Source organism: Cibotium barometz, chromosome 3 (assembly GCF_041138505.1).
Source record: "Cibotium barometz isolate CiBa-2024 chromosome 3, ASM4113850v1, whole genome shotgun sequence".
NCBI classification, from domain to species: Eukaryota; Viridiplantae; Streptophyta; class Polypodiopsida; order Cyatheales; family Cibotiaceae; genus Cibotium; species Cibotium barometz.
In genome coordinates, this window is record NC_141048.1 from 18,580,519 (window position 1) to 18,607,748 (window position 27,230).

Here is a 27,230-nt window from a genome sequence, read left to right on the forward strand (position 1 = left end):
ATTTTTGATGTTAAGCAACGATAGAATTGTGTGGGAAAAAAAGCTAGGGAAGACTGGGGGTCTACATAGGATTCCCCAGTCTGCCCCAGCTCTTTTTTTAAATTAAAACAGAGTCAGTTTTTTGATACAAACATAAACTTGAAAAATACATAAACTGAGAAGAATGCAAGTGAGCCAAATATGTATTATATTTCTCGAATTGTTGGGCCTTTGGCCATATATACAAAAAATCAATCAAAGAAGAGGAGGCTACTTGGAATCCTCATCGAATTCCGAGTCCTCATCATCGTCTTCGCCCTCCTCTTCAGTTCCTTCTCCCACTTCATGCTCATAGTCTAGATCTTCCTCTTGGTCTTCCCCTTCATCCTACATACATGCATTACAAGAGTAAGGTAAGTGTAAAATAATAAAAGACAATTAGATATAGATAAGAGAAGGGATGTTTCATTACTTACGTCGTGTGCTTGAGTATCCAAAACGGACTCATCCAAGAGTACGCCTCGCATACACATTTACACCCACAATTGTGGACAGGGGGCTCTGTATCCATTGTGCATCTATTCACGAGGGCACCATCGACATCCATGATGTATGGTAGGGTGTGTGGATCAAATGGTGGGATGGGTCTCCTCGGGGGTGGCTCAAAATTAGCGGATGAAGTGCCCCCCTTGTTGTGGGGAGATGACTCAGGAGACCTAGTGCTGCTTTTTTTTACTATTATAGTGAAGTTTTTTTGTTTTTACATGCTCATTTCACATTACTTTTTCTTAGGTAAAAAATTTTCTACACATGCAAAGAATCATGATTGAGAAGCTCAATTGTAAAGACTGGGCTGAAGTATAGACATACCATCTTATACAAGTCAATTAAGCTCACTTGAACGTTTCAACTACCTCTTCAAGTCACACGTAAGATTTTTTTCTACTTTACTCATTTTCTTTAAATTGTTGTAGTGTTTGTAACTTAGCCACTTCTTCGGTCTTTTTTCTCAAGTCTTTCTTTTTCTTGAGTAGGCATGTACTGGATTTTGTTGAACAACCTTGTTCTTTTGTTTTGTTAAAGTCACTAAGTCAACTTTACTTTAGGTCCTTGGATTTTAGAATCAAAATATTATTTTCTTTTACACTTTGTTCTTGGTTTTTTTAATAGAATAAAAGCCCATGTGCTCCTCTCAAAACACTCCTTAAGGATTTGAATAACACTTGCACGAGCTTGAAATGAAAGTAGAAGGTTGGAAGAGTCTCAAAGTTTGGAGAGCGTTCCAAACTTATTGACCTAACTTTCAGAGAATGTGGATGATCCACCTACTAGCTATTGTGTTCACAAGGATAGAGTTAAGAACATGGAGAGCTTTGTCACACTTCGTCCTTATGTTCTAGCCATTGTTGATGCACCATATGGTTTTAAAGCACAACACTCTGTGAATGACGATGTTAAATATGGTGTTTCTACTTATAAAAAAGTAATTGAAGCTTTCAGAAAGGTTACTTTATGTGTCTTAGGAAATGGCCGTCTTTCATGCCCATGACCAAATCTTTGCTCAGTAGAGAAAGCTTTCATTGATAACCAAATGGTTCACCAACTCTACATCTGGTAAGCAACTTCTCTTTTAGAGAACTTTCCATTTTACTTCCTTGACTTTGTTTGTATCTTAGTTACTTACCTTTGTCTCTTTTTTTTTTGTAGGAGTAAGCCCAACATTCAAGATTACAAACTTGATAGGATTTCCTTTGTTGTGTTGAGTTTGCTACAATCGGTTTTCACTCTCCTTTTGGACTCAGTGGTAGAGGGAGGTTTAATTTTTCTATAAAGCCTAATTGCACAAGTATATTTGAAAGGCCAGGGGCATTTAGAAAGCTTAAAGAATTCAATGGCACCACCAACAAGTCATGAACCCATATCAAAAGCCTTAACTTGTCATGATGGACTTCATTGACCTCCTTTCTTTGAAAGGAAAGTGGATCTTGGATTTGTTTACTGGCACATGTATAACTATAGTCAGTGCATTGAAGAGAGGTCATAATGTTGTTGTAGTGGAGCTTGATCATGTGCAAGTAAAATTCATCGACAACAAGTAAAGGGTTGTTGCTCTCAAAGAGCTTCTAGATGAGTTTCAAGAGCTTGGGATGAAGAACATGGTGCAAGCCTCAAGTTGTTGATGCTTTTGGAAAGCCTCAACCTCACTTTGGCCAAAAGGAGAGAATGTAGTTTGTTGATCTTGAGCCATATAAAGACATTGATGGAGTAGAGGTAGATTGTGGAGATGGCCACCAATGTCCTCGTACTACATCTCACAAAGAGGAGCATCAAAGTGAGACACATGTGGAAGAGGAGCATCGCTAGTTTGACTCTTTTGCTTAGTGAGATATCATGTTTTGAGAACTTTAGTTTTTGGAATTTGAAATTGTATTTTTGCTCAAATCTTGTATGCCATTTTTGGAAAGTACTCTTGGTTGTGAACACATGCAAATTTCAAGGTTTTTTTCTAGTGGTCTTTACGTTTGTCATTGAAATTACTTAAAAAATATCATTTTTAATTATTTTAATGTAGACGTGAAGTTAGAATCAAAAATATTATATTTGTATATGTAAATTTTTTGGAGTCTTTTATATGCTTTGAAAGAATTCGATATTTAAGTAAGTAAGTTTTTAAGTTGTAACTCTATTTTGTTTTGCAAAAAAATAAAATATTTGATGAAAAGAGGGGTTTTCAAAGGTTATTCATGCAAGTGTGTTTAAGGTGGCCCATTTTTATAAGATTTAGATCACTTGAGGATTTTTGGTGTTTAACATTTTGTAAAGGTCTAGAACTTATAGATTTTAGCATTTTTGGTAGTTTTCATATTTTAAAAAAAACTGTATCTCTCATCCCCTTGTATTTTTAGATGACTCCATGTTTATGAAGACTAGACATGAAGATATGACTAAATGAAATAAGCATAGAAGTGGGTGCATCTATCGGAGAGAACACTTCCTTATCTTCCATTATTCTAGATTTAGATTTTTAAAATGGGAATGAAATTTGAAATATAAGATATTTTTAGAAAACTATATATTAATGCAAAGAAAAAAGATGACAAAGGTACATGTCCTATGTCTTTTCTCCACCAATTATCAAATTTTATCACCTTTAACATCTTGGATATAATGGTCATTGTTTTTTTAATAGTCCCCATCAACAAGCTTTGAAAATTCATAGAGAACAATAAAGCACATAGTGCCAAAAACTAGAAAAGCATAGAAATAAACGCTTGGAATAAAAAGATAAGTACTTGGGGGTGGTCATCGAGATGGAATAGATTATAAGAAAATTATGTTGCCTTACTTCATGCTTTCTCTGAAGAATCTAAAGGAAGAGAATTTTCTACACAGCTGCATGTTATTGGTTGTTAACCCCTGCGATTAACACCTAGGCTGACATGGAGCCTCATTGACCACTCTAGCTATACATGCACATTGCACACATTGTATGATTTATCTGGTGCTACCAATGCACACATTGTATTATTTAAAGAGAATGTGGGGGAGAGAGAGAGCTTGAGTTCCTTGCAAGCAAACACACACACACACACACACACACACACACGTCCAAGTGTGGCTTTCTAGGGGTCTGCATAAACTAACTCACAAGTCCAACATCGTAGCTCAATTCTAGCCTAGTAATGGTCATGTAGATCAAGCTACCCACTATGTGCTTGTATGTAGTGGGGTCCTCTAAAAGCTCACCTGTATCTGCGGAAAGCTTTGTGTTCTACTCCAATGGCACTGAAATAGACTTATAGCCTATCATACCATACTTGGACAACATGTCCAAGCCATATTTCCTCTGTAAATAACAAAATGCCACGAGGTGATCTCACCACCTCTATGCCCGAAAAATATCGCAGTTCACCCAAATCCTTCTTCTCAAAATTTTGCTTCAAAAGCCTCTTGACATCGTGTATGTCAGCATCACTATTACCAATGATAATTGAGTCATCCACATAGATGCTAATAGCATGATCCCTCTATCTGTCTTTTTCACATAAAGTGAAAAATCTATATTGTATATCTGAAATCCAATGGTAACAAGATACTCCCCGATCTTGTTTGACCATGCTCTGGGAGCCTGCTTCAAGACATACAAGGCTTTACGTAACCTGCACACAAAATTCGGGTGTGCATCACTTTCATAACCTGGTGGCTATATCATGTAAACTTCTTCTTGTAAATCACCATGCAAGAAGGCATTCTTTACATCCATTTGATGTAAAGACCTGAGTGACTTGCTTTTGTAGCCATAGCAATGAAAGCTCTCACAGTTTCCATTCTTATAACCAGGTTGAATGTCTCTTCATAGTCAATGCCATAAGTCTGTGCCATAGTCTTTGGCCACCAATCTTGCCGTATACCTGCTCTGAACCATCAGCGTTATGTTTGACTTTATACACCCACTTACATCCAATTGCCTTCTTTTCCTTAGGCAAAGGCACTAACTCCCATGTTGCATTAAAATCCAATGCATCCATCTCCTCATTCATGGCATCTTCCCATTTCTTATTTTAAGTGCTTGCTCAAAACAAGTGGGCTTCACAAAAAAAGATAAACTTACTTATCAAACTCATTTCCCATGTCATCCAAAGAGAGACTCCTAGCTTTAAAAAAATTAAAAATTTCTTTCAACTATGAATAATATATTGTTTAATTTACATGTGTTATTTATTTTTTAATCAAAATTTATTTTTTATTTTAAAAACATAAAAATTTATTTGAAGAAACAAAGTCATACCTTTAAATTATATATCATAAAACAACAATAGCTAATTTTGTTAAATGATATTTAAAAAATAAAGAAATCCATATAGGTGTAATAATATATTATTTAATTCATATATATTTTATTTTAAAAATTTGATATCATAAGAGTATTTTATATACATATGCATGGATTATATATAAGTTAAATATATATGTTTTATATGCATGTGAAGAAACTATGAATGGATGCACCCATGCATGGGGTGATGGTGGTGACATGGTAACTCAAGTTAATACATGACGTAGCGACACCAACTCCAAGATGATGTAGTATCTCAAGTTAATACATGACGTAGCATACACATCTCTGACATGTGACACCAACTCCAAGATGATGTAGTATGTCCACATGGTGGATGTTTTGATAACACAGACTAAAGATGTGGTAGTTAGAGTAAGGTGGCAGCTCTCCCTCTCCTTGATAATGTGCTAATGAAAGTGCCATGGCATCAAATAAGATGGCATACCATGTCATGAACAATGATGAAGTGGCATGCTATGTCATCACAATGATTAGGAAGAGGTGCTATGCTATGTCGTCAACAATGAAGTGGCACATTGAGATGGAATGCTTACCATGTCTATGTGACATGTCAGAATCGTAGGCACATGTATGGCCACCTTAAGGGTCTCTATCTAGGCTTGGTACATTACCTAACATGGGTTTCCAAGCCTAGTTAGGCTTAGGTTTAGGCTTGGAAGGCAAGAAACTACTCAAGTAGAGCCATTTTTACATAAAATGGATGAATATATACCTTTTCTTAAAGGTTAAAAAAAATTCCCATAGATTCACCATGATTATCACTACTTTCTCACATTAAATCATAGTATAATCACGTAAAAACCAATAGGTATAATTAATTTACTAATTATGTTCAATTCCTCTAAGACTTTGAAGTAAATTTCCAATACAGATCTTGAAAAATAAAACTATTAAAATACAATTTGACCATATGGCCACATTATCCTCATAATTACCTATCCTTTTTCATTTAATCAGGTAAAAGTAGATATTGTTTATGATAAATGTATGCTATATAAAAAAATACTCTTTTTATATATCTTTAAAATAATAAAATAATTAGTTCAAAATAGAAATTACGTGTAAAAATTACGCAATACATCAAGTTAAGATCTACATTACATGTTTTTCTGGCCGTGCAAAGTGGGGATGGTGCTGGAGCTAAAACAAGAAACTTATTAACATTTTAAATCATATTATCTACATGTTTAAATATGGGACATGCTATATATACTATATTTATGACGTAGAAAGTTTAGTATTTAAAATGTTTGATTTTTAATCAGATCATATGTTTAAGTATATGATTAAGTGTGTGATGCTATATGCATGCATAAAAAGAGGATACATAGCACTATGTATGCATAAAAAGTATATGACAAAGTGTATGATGCTATATGCATGCATAAAAAGAGAATACATAGCTCTATGTATGCATAAAAAGTACGTACATAGAGCTATGTATGCATAAAAAGTGCATACATAAAGTTATGCATGCTCTATGAATGCTCTCATAGACCTATGCATGCATAGAGCATACATAGCTCTATACATGCATAAAAAGAGAATACATAGCTTCAAGTATACATACATAGAACATACATAAATTTATGCACGTAGAAAAAGAGCATACATACTTCAAGTATGCATAGATAGAGCATACATAGCGTCATGTATACACCATGTATGCATACATAGAACTATATATGATCTATATATGCATGCTTAGCTCTATGTATGCATACATAGAGCTATGAAATACATAGAACTATGTATGATCTATATGTCCATGCATAGCTCTATGCATGCACACATAGTGCTATGTATGCTCTAGCATAGAGCATACCTAGCTCTATATAGATCATACATAGAACTATGTAGGATCTATATATGCATGCATAGATCTATGTATGCATACATAGAGCTATGTATGCCCTATCTATGCATGTATATAGCTATGCATGCTATACGTATGTTATGCATGCATAGCTCTATGTTTAGCATACATAGCTCTGTGTAGGCTCTATGTATACTCTAATAAGCAAATATAGAGTTGCGCATGCTCCATTTATGCATACATAGAGCATACATATCTCTATGAATATATACATATATTATAAATAGTTCTATGTATGCACCCATAGAGCTATGTAGGCTCTAATTATGCCCTGAGCATGCATAGCTCTATGTATGCTTATGCTTATCCATACATAGAGCCATACACACTCTATGTATGTTTATGCTTATGCATACATAGAGCTATGCATAGTTTCATAGCATAGAAAATTTCAAATAAATGCTTGAAGCATCCAATTCACCGTAAGCTTATTCATTTTGATTATCTTTCCAATCTTAGATGTGATTTAGATATTTGTGATAATTTGTATATTTGATTGTGTCCTTTCCAATGCCTTATAGTTGGCCTTGTAGTTGTCTTTCTTTTAATTTTTTTTGCAGGATGTCAAGAGCTTTTCAAGACTTTTGAGGCCTTCCATGTCAATGTGGGAGAGTTATTTCTTGTTGACAAACTTCATTTTAATATAAAATTGAAGGCAAGGAGTATCTACTAATTGAAACTAATGAATAATTGAAGACCTTTGCATGTGTCCAAGACCCTCAAAATCCTATGAAAATAAAGACATAAGAACAAGCATGTGAACATCCCTTTCAAAAAAAATTGAGCAATATTTATGCACATATGCAATACACCCAAACACTTTCAAGTGAGACACATTTGGTCTTATGCCTGTAAATTTCAGTTCGAGCATCATACCATGAATAGCTCTACTGTGGGTGTCATGTTCATATTGCACCATGAACAGCTCTATCTTTGCAATATTGCAATCAATCTCATTTCATCTTTGGCCTCTAGTGCAATGATATGTACGTGAACTCTGATGTGACGACCCTTGTTGTTAACAAAAACCTTGCCAATTCTTTGCATCCATGAAGCATTCCTATGGTTACCCTCCCAAAAAAGCATCATTTTGTTGAAAAGGAATCCCCACTTTGGATCACCTTGTATCTCACTCTCAAGCTCATCATTCACAAGAATCCAATGCTGGACTTGTTCTCATCGTCTACCTCTTTGGTGGTCACATCAGGTATACTCACAGAGAGGATAAAGAGGCCAACATACCCCTCTATCTCAATTGCTCTCTTTAGAACTGAGAGATTATAAAGCTCTCTTTAGAACTGAGAGATCATTCTTAAGCTAACAAACATTGGGATTGACCAAGCAACAACACAAAGGTATCCTTGGTGACACAATCCCTTTGCTCATAGTGATGGAGTCTAAAATGTCCCCACCATGTGGTGTGTCAATGGAGTCTAGAACCAAATCTTCAACTTTAACCTCCATCTTCCCCTTGTTGGCTTGATCCTTGCTTGAAGAACCTAGCTCCTCAAGATTTATGTCTACCACATCTTAAGTCTCTATGATCTCCTTTGATGGGCTTAGTGGAACATCTTGCTGAGGCTCATTATTGGCTTTCTTCTTCTTACCCCCTTTCTTGCTCTCCCAGAAGCTGCTTGTCTTTTCTTTGTTGGAGACATGCCTAAGACAAAGTCTAGAGTTCGAACTTAAACATTGAAACCCATCTCACAAAATCCGGAAGTCTTCAATTATTTAAGCCCCTCTCTCTTTCTCACAAAAATCTCTCTATACCTTGCATGCTCAAAAAAACAAAGGAAAATTGAAGGGAAGGAGTATCTACTAATTGAAACTAATGAATAATTGAAGACCTTTGCATGTGTCCAAGACCCTCAAAATCCTATGAAAATAAAGAAATAAGAACAAGCATGTGAACATGCCTTTCAACAAAATTTGGACAATATTTAGAATCTTTGGCAAGTGGTTTTCCTTAAGAGTTTTATTTAGGAGTAAGTGCTTTTATTAAGATGAGAAATATTGGCATGTACTCTCACTGAGTAATTGAGTTCTGTAGCCATTGGAATAAACATGTAAATAGGTATCAGGCTTTGCTATAGCTCAGTCTAGGGCCTTCAACATGTTGCGTGCAGTCTCCACCCAAACAAGCAAAGAAAGACCCCGGCTGGTTGTCCCAAACGCGAAGCGAATGTCTATTTTCCAACTGAGAATATCAATAGGTTCATGACCTTCCAGTAGGATATTATAATGCGAGAGCTACATATCATCAAGTATGACTAATTAATCATGAAGAATATGCAAGTAGACTCCCACAGATCAAGCTTGATGAAATTGTAACAGCCCAACTTTTGATGATACAAGGAAACATTAGTACTTAACTGTTTGATTTTGGACAAGGCATGTGGTGGATCACTTACAACGGGCTACTAAATCAATGGTTCCATTCAAAGCGGTGTACTTGCTTTTCTTATGGAATATAGTTGACTATAGTTGATCCATTGGTTTTAGTCACAATATTTAAGATCTCACTTTGCACTTCCGTCTATTGGGAGTGGATCAGATATCAATTTTAGTCTTCCAAGTGCATACTCAATTTAGCCCATTTTATATCAGGTTCCCTCTCATACAGAGTTTTTTTTTTTTGAAAGCCTCCTTTTGATGGGATGTAACCAAGCTAAAAGCTACACCACTCACACATAACCCTACGGTGTCAAGGCTCGAACGCACCCTTGGTTAGGGTGGGTGGTGATGAGCTGAGCCACTCGGGCACTCACACACACAACCCTACGGTATCAGGGCTTGAACCCATGACCTCTTAGTTAAGGTGGGTCGTGGACGAGCTGAGCCACTCGGGCAAGTGCCTACTACTGACCACACAGTTCTACATTGACCTCCAAGCAGAAGGGGTGAACCATACTCACCTCTATAATGCTTTATGTACCATGCACGTTTACCTACATTTGAGAATAGCGTCATGTATCAACACAATCTATCTTGCAATCTTTCCCTTGTAAACTAAGGATTTATATAGATCTCTTACACATCACATTCACCAATAAGTTGTACAGCAACAAATCTGAAGCTAATTGAGAAATTGTGGCATGCTATCATTAGTGACAATATTCACATTTAAGACATAGTTTCATTCATCCTCCAAAGAAGAGGCTTTTCCTTGAGAATGTAGACAATGTGTATAATTATTGGCAAATACTCTTAAGGAGTGTTGCAAAGTTTATCTCTCTCCACAATGCACAAGCATTGCTTAATGTTCGGCAATCATTCCTCAGTTTATCTTACATACTTTCAAAGGCCTTTGACATCGTCTTTGTTTACCATATATAATGGAAGAGATGCCACAATGGTTAGCATGTCCTTGCACCAATGCAAATTAGATTTAACATAGAAGTATGCCATGGTTTCCCTAAGCCCTCATACTTTGTCACCTAATATAATTATTTATATCCATAAGGTTGGGAACCCCATGGATCCATAAGGTAATTAATAATTAAGTAAGCCACATTTTCATGCCTTGATACTTGAAATTTTTCTTACACCTTTGTACAGAGAAATAACGTGCAAGTTGGACGGTAGAGGCATGTTTTAGGTGCAACTATTCAAATTCAAATCATATCTCGACTTTGAGGGTTGTGTCAGAAAGTATATAACTATGTTGTGGACTTTAAGAAATACTTTGGCATGGTTTCATGTAGAAAGCTCTTTGATGACTTCAAGCAGTAGACTTTTGATACAATCTCTTTTAGGCAATAATGGGACAATCTACTAAGGGCTAGAGAGGCTTCTTGACAACTCATTAGGCCACCTTTGTGATTCTACCAAGCTATACAAAATTGCAAGAGGAGCCGAAAACCCTCTACTTTGAGAAGATAACGCTCCTAGGGCATCCCATGACAAGGTGTGCTTAGGGATGTTTTCCACATTGGCTCCACTGTCCTAAACCATAGGAAGGGAGGATTTTTCCATCAGCGTGATAGACACTAGACTTCCAAGAGCCTGCACCAAACGACTACAAACTTGCAATGGCCCACATTGAATATCATCATAAAGACATGTAATCAAAATCATAAGAGGTTTTTAGATGCACTATGGACCAATCGAAAAAACAAACCAAAGGTCCTTATTGCAAAATTGAACGGACAAATGCTACATCAATACTTATAGGTCTTTTTGTCACAAAGGCCACGTGCTTTATCATGCCACCCTATTACCTTGCATTTATGGTCGGCTACTTTCAACATCTATTTGTATAGTTGTTAACATTTTTCTAACGTGCTTTTATACCAGTGTGCAAGATAAATGTTAACTTGTCCTCATAGACCAATGTGCAAAATAAATATTAACTTGTCCTCATAGACCCTCGTGGACTTCAATACAAGTTTCTATTTTTCTACTTCTTTCTGCCTATGAATCTCATGGAAGTAGAGAGCCACACACCTCTAGGGAAAGCTGAATGAAGCTAAAATATTCTTGTGTGTTGTGTTTTGGAACACGAGTGCCTTCAAGCTGGGGAAACTTAACATTGTTTATGCAATGTATGTTGCAGGTTCTTCCCTGAATGGCTTTTCTTGGTTCATCTTCCGAGTGTCCCAAAAGAGGCATCAAGATATTATGGGGGCTTTATTTGCATGCATTCGGGATCTCTTATGGGCAGCTCCATTTTTCATCTCACGCATTTCATTTAGAAAGTGGATATGGATGGTATGTAACACACATGAGATGAGAACGATGAAATAGTGGTTTGGTCCTCTGTGCATAGTTGTCGAGTAGCATAAGTTTAAGGTACTAGATTCCACTATTAAAATCCTCTGATACTGTGGAAAGGAACAAAGCATTTATGCTTCCAAACAATAAGCATACATAAAGCTTTTTGACATCATTAAATTTTCCAGGCGTTTAGTTAAGGAACAAAGGATTTATGCTTCCAAACAATAAGCATACATTAAGCTTTTTGACATCATTAAATTTTCCAAGCATTTAGTCCCTCTTAGTAAGATTAACAGGTCTAGAAACCTCTATTCACATGTACAACAATCATGCAAATTGCACTGATCTATACCATCCTCAGGTCATTTCGAATGCACATATCCACCATATATCTATTTCTGATTGTACACCAAATCCCAAGTCACTGAAGATATGCCTATATATGTAGCTTTGAGCTATCAACTACATAGTGCATAGTTTCGAGTACATGGTATTGTGTCTAGACACATCGACTAGTTTTTGAGTACGTGTGTCTAGACACGTGGTCTAGTTTTGATGGGTGTAAGGGTGTATTCATGTATTTGGACATGAAAACGTATGGCATGCTGACTTTCAAATACACCTTGAACTCGGTCCTATCTTGGCCCTTGAAAAGGTATTGATCATTTTGAACCTTCTACCATTTGTACGATCAATGTCTTCACATCCCTACACAAGCAAGAAACCGTAAAACAAGTCATGCCAAAAACATTGATCTCTTCTTTAACAACTTGATCTACTGTAACTACAAATAAGACTTTCTGGAGAAATGTGCACAGAAATTCTAGGATTATTTTTCACTTACTTTCTATCTTCAGCTGGTCTTGGAAATGGAACTCGGAGCTTAATAGGCTTACCCTGAAATCCAATCTGCCAATAGAAACACATCATTCTGAAATCCAGTACTTTTGATTCTCTCTCTCACTCTCTCTCATATAGACCCTTTGGTCTTTTGTAGACATTAATGAAAATCTCTTCCTTCTGGAGCTCCACAGACACAGGGAGTCCTTATTGCAGCCCAGACCAGCTGCACCTGCCGGAGGACCAGCACATAGAGCTCTCACTGACTTCTTCCAGATTGGAGCCCCAAGAGCACATCCACCGACTACACTCAACCTCCAGGTTGATGCAGGAGCCCGGCCAAGAGGAGTGACACTAGACAAAGCCATAGAGCTATGTAGAGCCCGACACCACCCCGCGGCTTGCATCACCATAGGAGGATCAGAGCCATCATTTCCCACCACCATAGGACTTTCTCCTGACGGCTCAGCTTTACTATATTGGGTACCATGATGCAGCGCCCTAAGCAAGATATTTGGTGTGAGACTTGACACTCTTTGTATTGAGATTAGCTTACTATATTGGGTCCTCGAGTAATAGAGCACATCCACCCACTACACTCGACCTCCAAGTTGATGTAGGAGCCCGGCAAAGAGGAGTGACACTAGACAAAGCCATTGAGCTATAAAGAGCCCGACGCACAACACAACCCCCCCCACACCCCCCCCCCCCCCCCCCCGGGGGGCCCGCGGCTCACATCACCATAGGAGGATCAAAGCCATCATTTCCCACCACCATAGGACTTTCTCTTGCCGGCTCAGCTTTACTATATTGGGTACCATGATGCAGTGCCCTAAGCAAGATATTTTAGGGTGGTGTGAGACTTGACGCTCTTTGTATTGGGATTAGCTTTGGCATTTCAGCTCTTGTTCCTTTCTTTTATTTTTGGTACCCATGATGTATTCCCTGGACATGATGTAATCTTTTGGTCTCATAGGTCATCTTGGCCTTTTGTAGAAGCTAATATAACTCTCTCTCTCTCTCTCTCTCTCAGAGGGTTATTACAGATTTCTTCCGTCCTCATGCATCCACATCAGAGCCCACCACCCACACTAGCAGTCCGGCCCGCAGCTCTACAGGGGTCCTCAAGCAATAGAGCTCGACCTATTTTGCCGGGTAGACGTCTCTGAACCCCAAAGAGACCCTCCACTAGATCCAGGAGGTTCTTCAACACCATGTCGTGCTCCCATCCACTAGAGGGATGCAGATCCAGGAGGTTCTTCAACACCATGACGTGCTTCCAACACAGAGGCCAAATATTCTCTCGGCCATCCGATCTTGATTGGCTGAGGAGGGCACCATTATTATTGATCATGACTAGTTTTTCCCCAGAAGGTTCACATACTAATATCTGTACAAACTAGTGATGGTTGTTTTTCCTTTTCTCTCACGAGGAGTGTTAAGAACATCTTGCTTCAAAACCCTCTCTCTCTCTCTCTCTCTCTCTCATAGTGAGAGGAACAGAGTATTGAGACAGGACCTATGGCAGCTCTATACACGAGACATGGATATCGCCTACACAGCCTCTTCCACCGAAGATGCTATACTACAGAGATCACTTCATGAGTATCACTGATGATGGATTTATAAAGAGGCCTAGATACATGGAGGGCTTTTTACCACACGGCTCCCGAGTGGCTATTGGTCAGCTTAGAGTTTCATCACATCAATTGGAGATCGAGACTGGCAGAGCAGCACGGATCCCCCGAGAGGAGAGGGTATGCAGATTGTGCAGAGAGGAGGTTGAGAGTGAGGAGCATTATGTATACAGATGCAGAACATATACAGCCATCAGAGAGAGATATCCCATTTTATTCAGAGAGCCGCATTCCCTACGCCAGATCTTTGAGGCAGCAGACCAGCGCATACTGGTCCATGCATATAGCTTTGCATTCTCCTAGTAGTAGAGCTCCATCCCCTCCCCCACTCATTGTACTTATTGCACACCCAGATTCAGCTTTTTAGTTCAGTACTTTTTCATTTTGTTGGGATGACAGAGGATACCCCATATAGGTACACCGATTTGTCTCATAGGCCGAGTTCGGTCTTTTGGAAGACGTTAATAAAATCTCTCTCTCTCTCTCTCTCTCTCTCTCTCTCTCTCTCTCTCTCTCTCTCTCTCCACCGATCCATGATGATTCATGGTTGTATCCAGACACATGCACACTTTTTCTTTTCTTTCTTTTCTTCCGATGACCGGAAGAACACCGTTGTATTATTTTGGCCGACTTTGGCCTCTCGTAGACGTTAATATATCTTTCTTTCTTTCTTTCTTTCTCTCTCTCTCTCTCTCTCTCTCTCTCTCTCTCTCCTATGCACGCTCCCTCTATCATATCCCCCATCAGCCACCCCTACCCCCACCACCAGATCCCCATCCCACCACCTCCACCTTCTTCACAAAGGGCATGGTCCTCAAGGCCATTCGTAGAGTACGCAATGGGCGAGCCCAGGATCATGAGGGACTCACTGCCGAGTACATCTCACATGCCGATGATACCCTGGCGCCCCTACTAGCCTACATGTTCAATAGAGCCCTTTGTGAAGGATTTCCACCCTCTTGGTCCACCAACACCATCACCCCCATCCTCAAAGCCGGAGATCCACTTGATCCTAACTACAGGACAATCATGATTGGCCACACATTGGCCAAACTCTATGGATCAGTGCTAGAGACGGAGCTCAGTTCATTTGCAGAGAGCCAGGGATACATACCCTCAAGACAGGCTGGCTTTCGGAGGAGCTACTCTACCCTTGACCACATCTTCACCCTCCGTGCCATCATCGAGGGTAGAGCACGACATCAGAGGATTTATTGCTACTTTGTGGATTTCCGCAAAGCTTTTGATATTGTACCCCGAGCCCGCCTCCTACACCGTCTACAGGAGATCGGAGTCCCATCTGACATGGTTTGGAGCATCATCGCCCTCTATGAGTCCGTCACCGGACGAGTGAGAGCCCCAGGAGATACATCACAGGAGATTTCCAGCACAATTGCGGTGAAACAGGGCTGCCCTCTATCACCCACTCTTTTCGGCCTCTACATTGATGAGATCTCGAGCTTCATTGATGGATTAGGCGGGGCTGGTCCCACACTGCCAGGCATATTGATCCCCATACTACTTTATGCAGATGACATCCTCCTCCTCTCAGACTCAGCCGAGGGGCTTCAGAGACAGTTGGATGCCTTACATGACTTTTGCACTAAGCAGGGCCTCTCTGTTAACCTTGGTAAAACCAAGGTAATGGTCTTCAATACCTCTCGCCCCTTCACATCCAGATTGAGCTTCACATATAGAGGGGATCTTGTGGAGATTCCTATGTCTACCTTGGTGTCCCTTTCAGTGGCCCACGCTTTACCATGCTTCCCGCAGCACATGCCAGAGTGACGCGGGGATATGCAGCCTTGAGCTTACTTGAGCGGCAGTGCTTCCAAGCACATTTCCATTAGCCCAAGACGAAGGGCTGGCTTTTTGACACCCTCGTCACACCAGCCTTGATGTATGGAGCAGCCTTTTAGGGGCCATTTATCCGATGAGGATTAGCAGCGAGTTGAGAGGCCCCAAGTCATGATGTTCTCCTGTATGATCCACAGCAAACCATCAGTCCCACACCAGATTATCCAGGCAGAGTTTGTTGCAGCCCCAATGGTAGTGGATGCACTCTTCCAGACAATCACATACCTCCATCGCATCAGTCACATGGATCCCCACATGTACCCGAGGCTTGCCCTGGAGTCCTCCAGACAGCTAGCACTTGAGGGGCACTCTAGAGTATGGTATGCACTAGTTTCCACTTGGTTCTCAGTATATGGGCTCTGCATGGACCGCCTCCCCCCCCTTCAAGATAGTTTGGACTCCCCTTTTCTCCGGCTGTCTCACGAGGATACCAACCGGGTTATCCAGTTAGATCTTCTCAGCCTCTACACACATTGCACATGGATCACACCTCCGGAGCTCCCCACGAAGATGCACTTCTACACAGATCACTTCCTCACTCTCACTGAGGATGGATTCATCCAACAGCCGGGCTACTTGAGTGTTCACATGTCCCATGCCATGCGGATTGCGATTGGCCAGATACGGGTTTCATCCCATCGCCTCAGAGTGGAGACACGTAGAGCTGAGCGCATCTTCAGAGCCAAGAAGCTCATACGGAGACCCAAAGAGGAGAGGATCTGCCGACTATGCCACACAGAGGTTGAGACGGAGGAGCATTACATATGCCGTTGCCTAGTATACTATGAGATCCGCGGCAGGTTTCACTGTCTATTTCGTGAGGGATTCGGTCCACTCTCCAGGATCATTGACTTCCAGGACCAGCGTTGCCTAAGCCTCTTCCTGCTTGAGCTCCGCAGACACAAGGACACCTTCTTGAGAGAGCCTCGGCCCCTGCCACCCCGCCCCCTCCCTTGCTAGCCAACCATCACCAATTTCTTCCGGACCCAAGAGGTGGAGGACACCGATATAGTGGATCTTGTTGTGGACCCTCCACGAGCTGCTCTGCACCTACCCCGCCCGAGAGGAGTTACCTCTCAGACCGAGCCTCTGCACTCCAACGTGCCCGATGCCCTCGACCCCCCCATCGGCCACGATCACCTCATCAACTCCAAATCCAGGACATGCTCCACTGCTATCGAGCTACCTTTCCACGTGACATAGCTGAGGGAGACCTCTCGGCCATACTCATTAGCCCCATGCTTGATATTTTGGAGAGTGGTATACCATCTACTCGGAGCTGATGTTGCTCTCATGTTTCTATGTTCTTAGTATTCCATGATGAGTTTCCATGGACAGTTTTGTATCACCCCAATGAGATAGCTATGTTTATGTTTTCTTTCTGTTTTATTTTCCATTCCATGATGAGATATGCCATGGACATTATTGTATCACTTTGGTCTCATAGGCCCATAGGGTCTTTAGTAGACGCTCTCTCTCTCTCTCTCTCTCGTAGATTAGTATGATGTTTTTAATGTAGGTTGTAATGAGAGGAGAGAGATTTGGGTGCGAGTTTATCCCATATGCAAATGGGTGTAAAAGTGCCCTACAGTTGTATAAAACCCCCTTTTTGCAATGGAAAAGTGATGTTTTTGCTTGGTGCAAACCTGAGTGTTGTGTATGTAAGTGTCTCTCTTGTTATTCAATTCATTTTCCATTAGGCCTACTCTACTCGCATTCTGTTTTTTTTTTTTTTCCGAGAAAAGATCCTTTCATTAGCTATAACAAAGCCCATTGGGCTACAAAACCCCACTCCTGCTCATAAGAAGGCAGAGCAGAGATCCAATCAAGGCAGCTAGGGAGACTCTCCCTAGATGCAGAAAAGTACAAATAAAAGTACAAATAACTGAGAGGCTATATCATACAATAGGAGGGGGGAAAATCCAAACAGGTGGCCTGTAGTGCCAGCGGGGGGTACCCGCGTGTAGAGTATAGAAAGGGCCGCTGCGCCAAGTGGTGTGGAAGGCCTGGCGCCGCAAGATCGCTCGATCCGAGTCGCCCCGGATGCAGTCGTACTGTCCTCGCAGGGTGTGAATCAACTCTTGCCAGATAGCCCGAACAGTCTCTGCTGGTGGCTCCAGTCTCCCCTCAAAGGCCCTGAAACAACGGGCTCTCCGGGTGAACCATATGGTGAGGCTGCTGAGGAGCTCCCATCGTAAATCCCTCTCCTGTGTCCAGCCGACTGTCGAAAAATCCGGTGAAGGAACAAGGCGAGGCTGGCCCCCAATGAATCTGATGGCCTGGCTGTCCAGCTCTGTCTCGTATCCTAGAGCTGGCCCTGACGAAGTCGACCAAGTAGCGGCTCCCCACGTATACATGCCCTCTGGAGAGAGGGGGGCCAAAATGCGCAGCATCCTCATAGAATGAATCTCCCTAGTATGCGCTAGTCTGCTGCCTCAAAGATCTAGCATAGGGAATGTGGCTCTCTGAATAAAATGGGATCTCTCTCTCTCTGATGGCTGTGTATGCTTTGCATCTGCATACATAATGCCCCTCACTCACCACCTGCTCTCTGCACAATCTGCATACCCTCTCCTCTCAGGGGATCCGTGCTGCTTTGTCAGTCTCGATCTCCAATCGATGTGATGAAACTCTAAGCTGACCAATAGCCACTCGGGAGCCGTGTGGTAAAAAGCCCTCCATGTATCTAGGCCTCTCTATAAATCCATCATCACTGATACTCATGAAGTGATCTCTGTAGTATAGCATCTTCGGTGGAAGAGGCTGTGTAGGCGATATCCATGTCTCTCGTGTATAGAGCTGCCATAGGTCCTGTCTCATTACTCTGTTCCTCTCACTATGAGAGAGACGGATATGTGGTGCATCCCTGTCATACTGGAATGGTGGTAGATGATCCATGTCTAGGCCATGCTGTGAGAACCAATGTGTGACCTGTGCATACCATGATCCTCTGTCTCCTGCCTCGGCCAGCTGTCTAGATGCCTCAAAAGCTCTGTATGACAATCTGTCCTGTGGCACCTCTCTGAATCTGTCTAGCAAGCATATAGTCTGGAATATGGCCTCTACCATCATAGGAGGTGTAGCAAACTCTGCTTGGATAATGTCATGAGGTACTGACGGTTTGCTGCGTATCATGCGTGCCATCATGAGGGCCTGTGGTCTCTCTATCAGTGTCCACCAATGGGTAGCAATGCTTGGCGCCCACACCACTGCTCCATACATCAGTGCCGGTGTGACTAATGTGTCAAATAGCCACCCCTTCGTCTAGGGCTCCTAAAAATGCGCCTGGTGGCACTGTCTCTCTAGCATAGCCAATGCTGCATATCCCCGTGTCAATCTAGCTCTGGCTACTGAACCCATGGTCAAGCGCGTGGTTGCTGCAGAGAAGGTTTTCCCAAGGTTCACAGTAAGACCCCTCTGTGTGCAGAAATCATGGAGTGCATGTAGATGCTGCTGTAGACCTCCTGGAGACTCAGACACTAATACAATATCATCAGCATAAAGCATAATATGTATTGAGGTACCGGCTAAATCAACTCCATCTCCGCCTCCCCGTGTAATGAAGTCAGCCACCTCATCAATGTATAACCCAATTAGCGTGGGGAAAAGTGGGCATCCTTGCTTCACACCAATGGTGCTAGCAATAGTCTCGGACATACCTCCTGGGCATCTGACTCGCCCAAAAACCTGCTCATATAATGCATAGATGTCCCATGTCATATCTGCAGGTATGCCAAGAGACTGACTATAGGCGCGCTGAAAGAGCCTTTCTCGTGGTACTGTGTCAAATGCCTTGCGGAAATCCATAAAGCAGCAATAGAGCCTTCTCTTCCTCACTCTGGCCTGATCAATCATACATCTCAAAGTGAATACATGGTCAGTGGTAGAGAAAGCTCTCTTGAAGCCTGCGTGCCCTGATGAGCGTAAACCTACTCGCTCAGCATATAAGCTAAGCTCTTGCTCCAACACTACAGCATAGAGTTTTGGCAACACGTGGCCAACCATAACCGTCTTGTAGTTGCTCGGATCGAGCATATCCCGTGTTTTGTGGATCGGCACAATGATGTGCATCGTCCACTCCGCAGGCAAACCCTGTGCCCTATTAAACAGGTGTGCAAGAAAAGGAGCCAAAGAATCTACTACATATATGAGATGCTCACCCTGTAGGCCCATATGGTTGGCGGCCCGTCCATGCTGAAGGCGGCGGATAGTTTCCTTTACCATCGAGTGGGTAAAGAAGCTAGCTGTGGTAGGTCGAGGCTCCTGTGGCTGAGGTATAGGTGGCTGTTGTGGGGCGTGGTATAGGCCCTTTGCATATGTGTGCCATGTCTATGGGTCTGCAATAGGTGTTGGTGTCTGGGGCTCTCTGAAGTGCCGCCATGAGATAGGGCTATCTCTACTCATGAAGAAATGGAAGATCTCTTGCTCCTGTATCTCTGCGAAGGCCCGCCTTTTGCAGCGAGTAAGTCTCCTCATCTCTCTCCTCGACTCCTGCTCTGTGATGGCTCCCAAGGCTCTCTGTATGCGGAGCCGTGAGTATAGGGCTCTGCACTCGTCATCATACCATCTGTTCTGGGGCATAGTCCCAGATCTCGTAGGCTCTCCTGAGTGGACACGATGTGGGAAGCTCTGTAATGCAGTCGTGTGTAGGAGTGATGCCTGTTGGGCTGTAATGGTATCCATAGGTGCCAGGGGATCCATGAGTAGGAGCCCATCCTCTACTCTACCAGTGTATATGTCTGCCATGTCATGTGTGAAGTAGATGATAGTGTGTGGCGTCCGTATGTGGGGGGCTGGTGATACTGGTGATCCGGCTAGTGAAAATGCCAAGTATGTATGATCTGCCCCAATAGGACGAGGTGGAATGGAGAATGAGGTGACAAGCTGTGATGCCTCCAAAGACTCCATAATGTAGTCTACCACTGTCCCTCTGGTCCGTATATGACCCCCATGTGGGAAGCATGTCAGCCCTCCTGATCCCGGCCACTATAGCATCCCGTTATAAATAACGAGACGATGCTTGGCTCCCAACTCTAGTAAGTGGTCCCCATAATGTCCTCTGTCCAGTCCAGTCTCCTCTGATGCGCCCGACTAGCCCCTATCTCCTCTGGATCCACAGGGTGGAGGATCTCCATGTCATCATAGTCATACACCTCACACTATCTGCTTTGTGTGTGGGCATTGAAGTCACCCGTAAGAAATACTTTCCCTAGTGTAGAATAATGCATAATCTCCTCTAACAGACAAGTGTATGGCGAGGCTCCTGTCTCCTCTTCCTGTGGCATGCCCTCTGTAATGACACAAAAGGATCCTGATGGAGGAAAGTAACATAGGGCTATGTATATAACCTTGTCCGTTGAGAGCTGTAAGCTGATCCACATGTATCTGGCCTCTGGATCCTGTGCTACCACTCTCAGTCTCCCCTGTAGCTCCCGTCTGAATAGAACTGCTACTCCCCCCGACCCTCTCGAGGTGCCCTGGTGTGTGGTCCTCCTGTATGCTGACTCCCACTGGAATCCCTCTACTCGAGGTAGCCCTCTTTCTGGGCTCTGATGTGTCTCTATCAAAAGTATGATGTCTCTCCCCACCATAACATGCTCCAGTTGTCCAGGCTGCACCCATAGTGAACCATTACAGTTCTATACTGCCATGTGTATCTTTGTCAGTGGCCTGGTCTGTGTCCCATAGGCCCCAAACCGCTAATTCATGGGCCGGCCATCAATAATGACTCGACCATCTCGATAGAAGGCCTTCTTGCCTTCTCTCCTCGCGTGTAAGACTCGTGGCATGCAAGTCTCCTATGCTCTAGCTGCATCCTCGTGAGATCATCATCCAAGAAAATAGGAGCTCCCTCTAAGCCTCGTAGTATGACCCTCTTCCTCATGAAGGTGACCCTCTCCGTCTCTCCTGCAAACTGTAGGATGAGGGCTCGTTTGCGTGTTGAGTCTTTCCCGACTCTCCATGCTTGGTGAAGGGGAGAGGGTCCTCTTCCCTCTAGCCTAGCTTCATGCATAGAAGCTGTCCATCTTTCTCGGGAGTGGAGTTGGGTGTCTCGGCTATACCTGTGACTCGAATGTTGAGGCGGCGGGCATGCCTCATCTTCTCCTCCTCAATGGTGGTGTGAATGATTTGGTGTTCTTCCCTTTGAGTCTCCTCCCTCACTTCTTTACCGATGTTCTTCTTCACCACCTCAACCCATCTTGACTGCTTGGCTTCGAGTTTTCCCTCCATGTCCTTTGTGATCTCCTTGGAGATCTCTTCTTTGATGGCCGTGAGAGTGTTGTCATTGATCTTCCCTTCTTCCTTCTCGGTGTTCTTCGACGGCTACCAGGTCCACTTTCAATGCACTCACTTCCTCCTTGAGTGCTGTGTTCTCCTGTTCAAGGTCCGTGACCCATGCTTCGAGGGCCATGATGTGCCGGTGTAGTTTGTTCTTCACCTCATTGGGGTTGGAATCGGATGTCTTCTTGTTCTCCTTGATTAGTGCCTTCATTGCCGTCTCGAGGGCCTCGAGTTTCTCTTGGAGACTCGGGGCCATTCCTCGAGATTACTCTGCAACCCTTCCCACAGGCAGGGAGGAGAGAGAGAGAGAGAGAGTTATGTTGCTGCCTTGGGGGTCTGACCAAGGAAGGGTGGGTGGGTGGGGAAGAGACCACAGGGCTTAGCGGACAGGCAGGCCAGCATAGCGCCAGTGGGGCAACGAGGCGGAAGGGCTAGTGGGCGGTAGTAGCGGAGAGAGAGAGAGAGAGCGAGAGAGTGAGAGAGAGATAGAGAGAGAGAGAGATTCACTCGCTTGTGCGTAGAGAGAGATAGAGAGAGAGAGATTCACTCGCTTGTGCGTAGAGAGAGATAGAGAGAGAGAGATTCACTCGCTTGTGCGTAGAAGACAATGGCCACACGACACACGACAACTCTTTTTGAACCTTACCAAATCGATTTTTTTTTGAAGCCTACTAAGGCACACGTTTTTTAGCATATAGACGTTTTTTATTAAAGAAACGTGACGTACAATACTAGAAAACGTGTACTTTATTTTCTGTGGTAAACAGGCCGAGCCATACTGGGGGAGTCCGGGTCTAGGATAGGAGTCAGCCAGTCCTGTGGAATAGCTGAGTCGATATCAATGCTGAGCATGTCTCTGCCCCGGATCCCTGTCAGGTCTTTCTCCTGCACCTCCTGGGGTAACTGTCTGTGTGCGATCCAGTCTCCAAGGGACCTGGCAGGTCCTGTGCTCAACGCTCTGTTGCCTCTATCATGTTAAAATTTCCACCCATGCACCAAAAGTCTACCTGGGGAAGGGCTTGCCGGATTGTGCTTCAAAAGAGGGCTCTACTTGCAGCGACGTTTGGGGCATAGATATTGAGGAAGCCAACGCAATCCTCACCAATAAAAATGGTAACCCGTTGTGCTTGCCCCGGAACTATGACTCCTGAGCCTGTCACTGCCGGCAAAAGTTGTTCCCTGACAGAAATACTACTCGTCCCTACGTCCCTGACGGGCCAAAGGATGGAGACCAAAAAGTGTGACTCTTGCCTGGTAAAATCTTTGCACAGCGGCGGGTGAACCCCTCGGAAAGGTGATGCTCTTGGAGGAAAAGAATTTCTATATGCTGCCCAACTATAGCTCTTTGAAGCTCTCCTTTTAGGACGCCCGGTCTCTGAAAGCATTGAGGCCCCCCTAAACCTTGAATGTTCCATGAGACTATCCACATATCAATCTTTGTGGGAGGCGGAGCTAGCGGAATTGCCCTCCACTCGAAGAGAGTCTTGGGCGAGGGTTTAGATGGGGAATAGTCACAATCCGTCCTGGGACGAAGGCGCACCAAGTGGGTGCGGATCCTGTCCTCCATGTGATGCCACTCTTTTTGAGCTCGAGAGTATGCGTACTCAGAACACCATCTATCACAATGGGGGTACCTGTAAGGAGGGGGGAGAGGTACTCCGACTAAAATATGTATGAACACAAAAACCAGCACCTCTAGATTGGAGGTCACCATCTCCCCGTCTTGGTTTTTGTGGCGTGATCCTCCAAGCTCCTTCCTAGCTAGTGGCCATAGGTGGGTGAGTACGTCAGTGATGTGAAGGTCATGAAGATGGTGAGCGCTCAACTGCCTGTCCTTGGATGGCGATAGTCATTGACTCCGAGTCCCACTCCATCCCCGGGGCTGCACTCAGGGGAAAAGAGAAGATCATTGCGCCATTTTCTAGCGTAGAGGGTCTAGAGTGGTGAAAAACCCAACACATCCGGATAGGGGCTACTATGTCCTCAAACATATCTGTCTCTTCCGCTGGAAGACATCGGAAGAAACTATAATCCACAGGCTGCTCCAAGATCTTGGGGGGCCCACCTGGGGACTCTAGCGAGAGAGCCCTCACTGGGGAAGTGGCAATGGTCATCTCGATCGGCTCAGAAAAACGGTGAACCAAGTGGCAAACGGAACTTGCCAGGAGTCTCAGCTCCAGGTTGGGGGTTGTTGGGCGTCGACGGGAATGCTTTGGAGAGGCGGAGGGAGGGGGGAGGGCGGGCTCTGATGAAGACGGGGCAGAAGGAGGTGCTGCGAGAAGAGTCGGAAGTGAGGATGGAGGGGAGGGGGAGAGGCGATAGGGGGCGGGGCGGGGGGGGGAGGGGGGGGGGGGGGGGGGGGGGGAGTGATCCACCGGAGGAGGAGGTGGCTGCTTGGAGAGGCTCACCGAGGGCTCAGTGGGGTCTACCGGCCTCTTTGGGTATTGTGAGCCGACTCCCCAGGGAGGAATCATGGCGAGAAATCAGCCTTCAAACCGGGGGGCCCGGAGGGGCCTGCTCTGGAGGGGGCCTGTTGCCGATGGGTGGGTGCTCTGGTAAATGCTCGAAACGGTTCTCTGACAGAACCGAATCCTCCTATAATCTGTCAGCCTGGTGAGCATGGTGGCGGCGCTCGGCTCTGGTGGTCGGTTGTCAGCTTGAGCGTGGGCCAATCGTCCACCACTCTCTAGCCGTTGGGTCGTCCGCCATCGGGACTTGGTGCCCCGCTGCCTGAGCACCTACCTCTCTCTACCCCTTGGTGTGGATCTGATCGGGAAGCGCGCCGGCGGGCAGTCACAAGGAATGGCCATTTTTAGACTCGGGAATGTTGGGGATGGTAGCATCTTCCCGTTCCCATTCCCGTCCCATGTCACTCTATAGTCACAGGGAATGGCCATTCTCAATCTTTTCCATCCCTGTTCCCCGTCCCCATTTTGCGTCCCATGTGACTATGGCGCTGGGGCCCCCGGGGGGGCTGTGGTCTCCTGGACTGACGTCGAGGGCAAGCTTGGGCTAGATGTCCCATCTGCCTACAAATGAAGCATTGGCCTGGAAGGCTAGAGTACTCCACTCGCTGTAGGATAGGTTCGCTTCGCAGGCATGGAATAGACATAACATGAAGCACAGAATCTGGCGAGGCAACACAGATGCGAAGAGATGGAATCCTGATTGCCTCTGCAAGAGTCGAGGCGATAGGGGGGAGGGGGGGGATTCCATCACTCTCCCGATGGCACCACCGATCTCACTGGCAGAAGAGGAAGGTATTTCTTCTGAAGGCTTGGGAAGCAGACTGTCATTGGGAAGCCCGACATGCCATCAAGTGGATCAGACGCAAGGTCGAAGTTGTGTTGTCACCGTGCAAAGAAGTCTTGGGCCGTAAGTAGTGCAACGGGGTGTAGTTGCATGACTCGGTCTAACGTTGTTGGTGAGTCAAACTCAACCTGATAGTAGCCACGTCCTAGAGGATGAATGTCTGTAATCTTTGTAGGCCCACCTATGAGGCTGGTCTGCAAAAGATCCCTGAACTCTCCGTGTGCTGGGCGGCTACCGACAATCTGGCATGCCAAAGTGGATGCCTCCTATGATGCAACAGTTGTAGCGAGAAGTTGGAGATCGGCTTCTGAAAGAGATAAGCAACAACGGCCTCAGTCGGGGATGATGGAGCGGCCTCCCTCAAGGTTGCGCTACGATGATTGAGAGTCGTTGATAGGCTTCAAAAGGCAAGCTTCTAAGAAAAGCATAAAGCTTTTTTAACCTTTGTTGTCCATTATTCTTGCGCTGTGAGCATTGAGGACTCTGGACATACTGTCCAAAGAAGAACCACCACTTAAGTGTGCCAGCAACCAATCCCGCTACACACATCCACCTTCTTCACCTCCGATATGGTGACCAAAGCTCTCCGCAAGCTCAAAAATGGCAAATCTCAGGATTACAAGGGACTTGTGGCTGAATACATCTCTCATGCGGGAGACACTGTAGCACTCCTCCTAGCTTATATGTTTAACTGAGCTCTCTCAGAAGGCTTTCCACCCACCTAGTCATTCCACATTATCATCACCATCCATAAAGCCAGAGACCCCATTGATCCCAAAAATTATGGGACTATCATGATTGGTCACACATTGGCCAAAGTCTATGGGTCATTACTTGAGTCTGAGCTCAACACCATAATGGAGAGGGGCACAAAGCACACCTGGACAGGTAGGACCTTCTCCACCTTGGACCACATCTTTACCCTCTGGGCCATCATTGAGGAGGCCAGTGCCCATAGCTGCTGGATTTACTACGGGGCCTTGTGCCCATCTTCTGCAATGCATCCAGGATCTAGGGGTCCCATCTAACATGCTTTGGGGTATCATTGCCTTAGATGAGTTAGTCATTGGACGAGTGAGATGTCCAAGGTTGTGGTGGTGCACACATATGTCTATCTCGGAGCTACCTTCGCTAGTCCACGCTTCTCTATGAGAGGCAGCGGAGGATAGAATCACTAGAGGATATGCAGCTCTAGCCGTATTGGAGAGGACGCACTTTGCTTACCAAGAGTGGACATGCTTGGGTCAAGCATAATGCCTCAAAGGACGCCTCCAACTTTCAGACGAGGTTAGCTCCATAGTGGACATGATGCCTTATGGCAGGAGACGGACGTCTGCGCCAATGGTCATGTGAACTGGCACCTCATGGAAGGGACTTATGGCTACACCGAGGGCCAGTAGATTGGATATGTGAAGTGAGGGATTTTGGTCTACGTCCATATTTAGAGTATGGTATTCCAGTTGGCCTGGGGATGTAATGTGTACGCCTTGAATGACCGCTTGTTACAAGCTAAATGAAAGGGAGATTGTCTAGCAGATTCTTTTTTTTTTTCTTGGAAAAGAGATCCTTCTATTGGTTACCAAAACGAACAGCCACGTAGGCTAAGTACAACCTTGGTTTTGTGGATGGAGCGCGGGGGGGGGGGGGGGGGGGGGGGCGCGGGCTCGCCACCACTATAACCAAGCGGGCGACTGGGAACGATAGACCAACACTTCAAATACCAGACAGAGCATGAAAACACAACGGAAGTACCATAAACAATATAATAACACTGCATTGAGCCGGAACGGCCGGCCCCTGTAGGAACTTTGTCGAGAGAGAAACTTTTACAATAAACCAAGGTGCGGGTGCATACAGCACCAGATTTTCC

General features: G+C 44.3%; 1 protein-coding gene across 2 annotated transcripts in view; it reads right to left on the minus strand.

Annotated features, from left to right (window-relative positions):
* Positions 1-11,584: 11,584 nt before the first annotated feature.
* LOC147639796 (FMN binding protein) overlaps positions 11,585-27,230 on the minus strand; it is a 101,107-nt gene continuing 85,461 nt past the window's right edge. For both annotated transcript variants that reach the window (XM_086774109.1, XM_086774100.1), the window contains 2 exons: positions 12,277-12,341; positions 11,585-12,140 (listed from right to left, as the gene is read on the minus strand). In XM_086774109.1, coding sequence (XP_086630235.1) covers positions 12,095-12,140; positions 12,277-12,341 — 111 coding nt within the window. In that variant the 3' untranslated portion in view covers positions 11,585-12,094. The remainder of the gene's footprint in view (positions 12,141-12,276; positions 12,342-27,230) is intronic.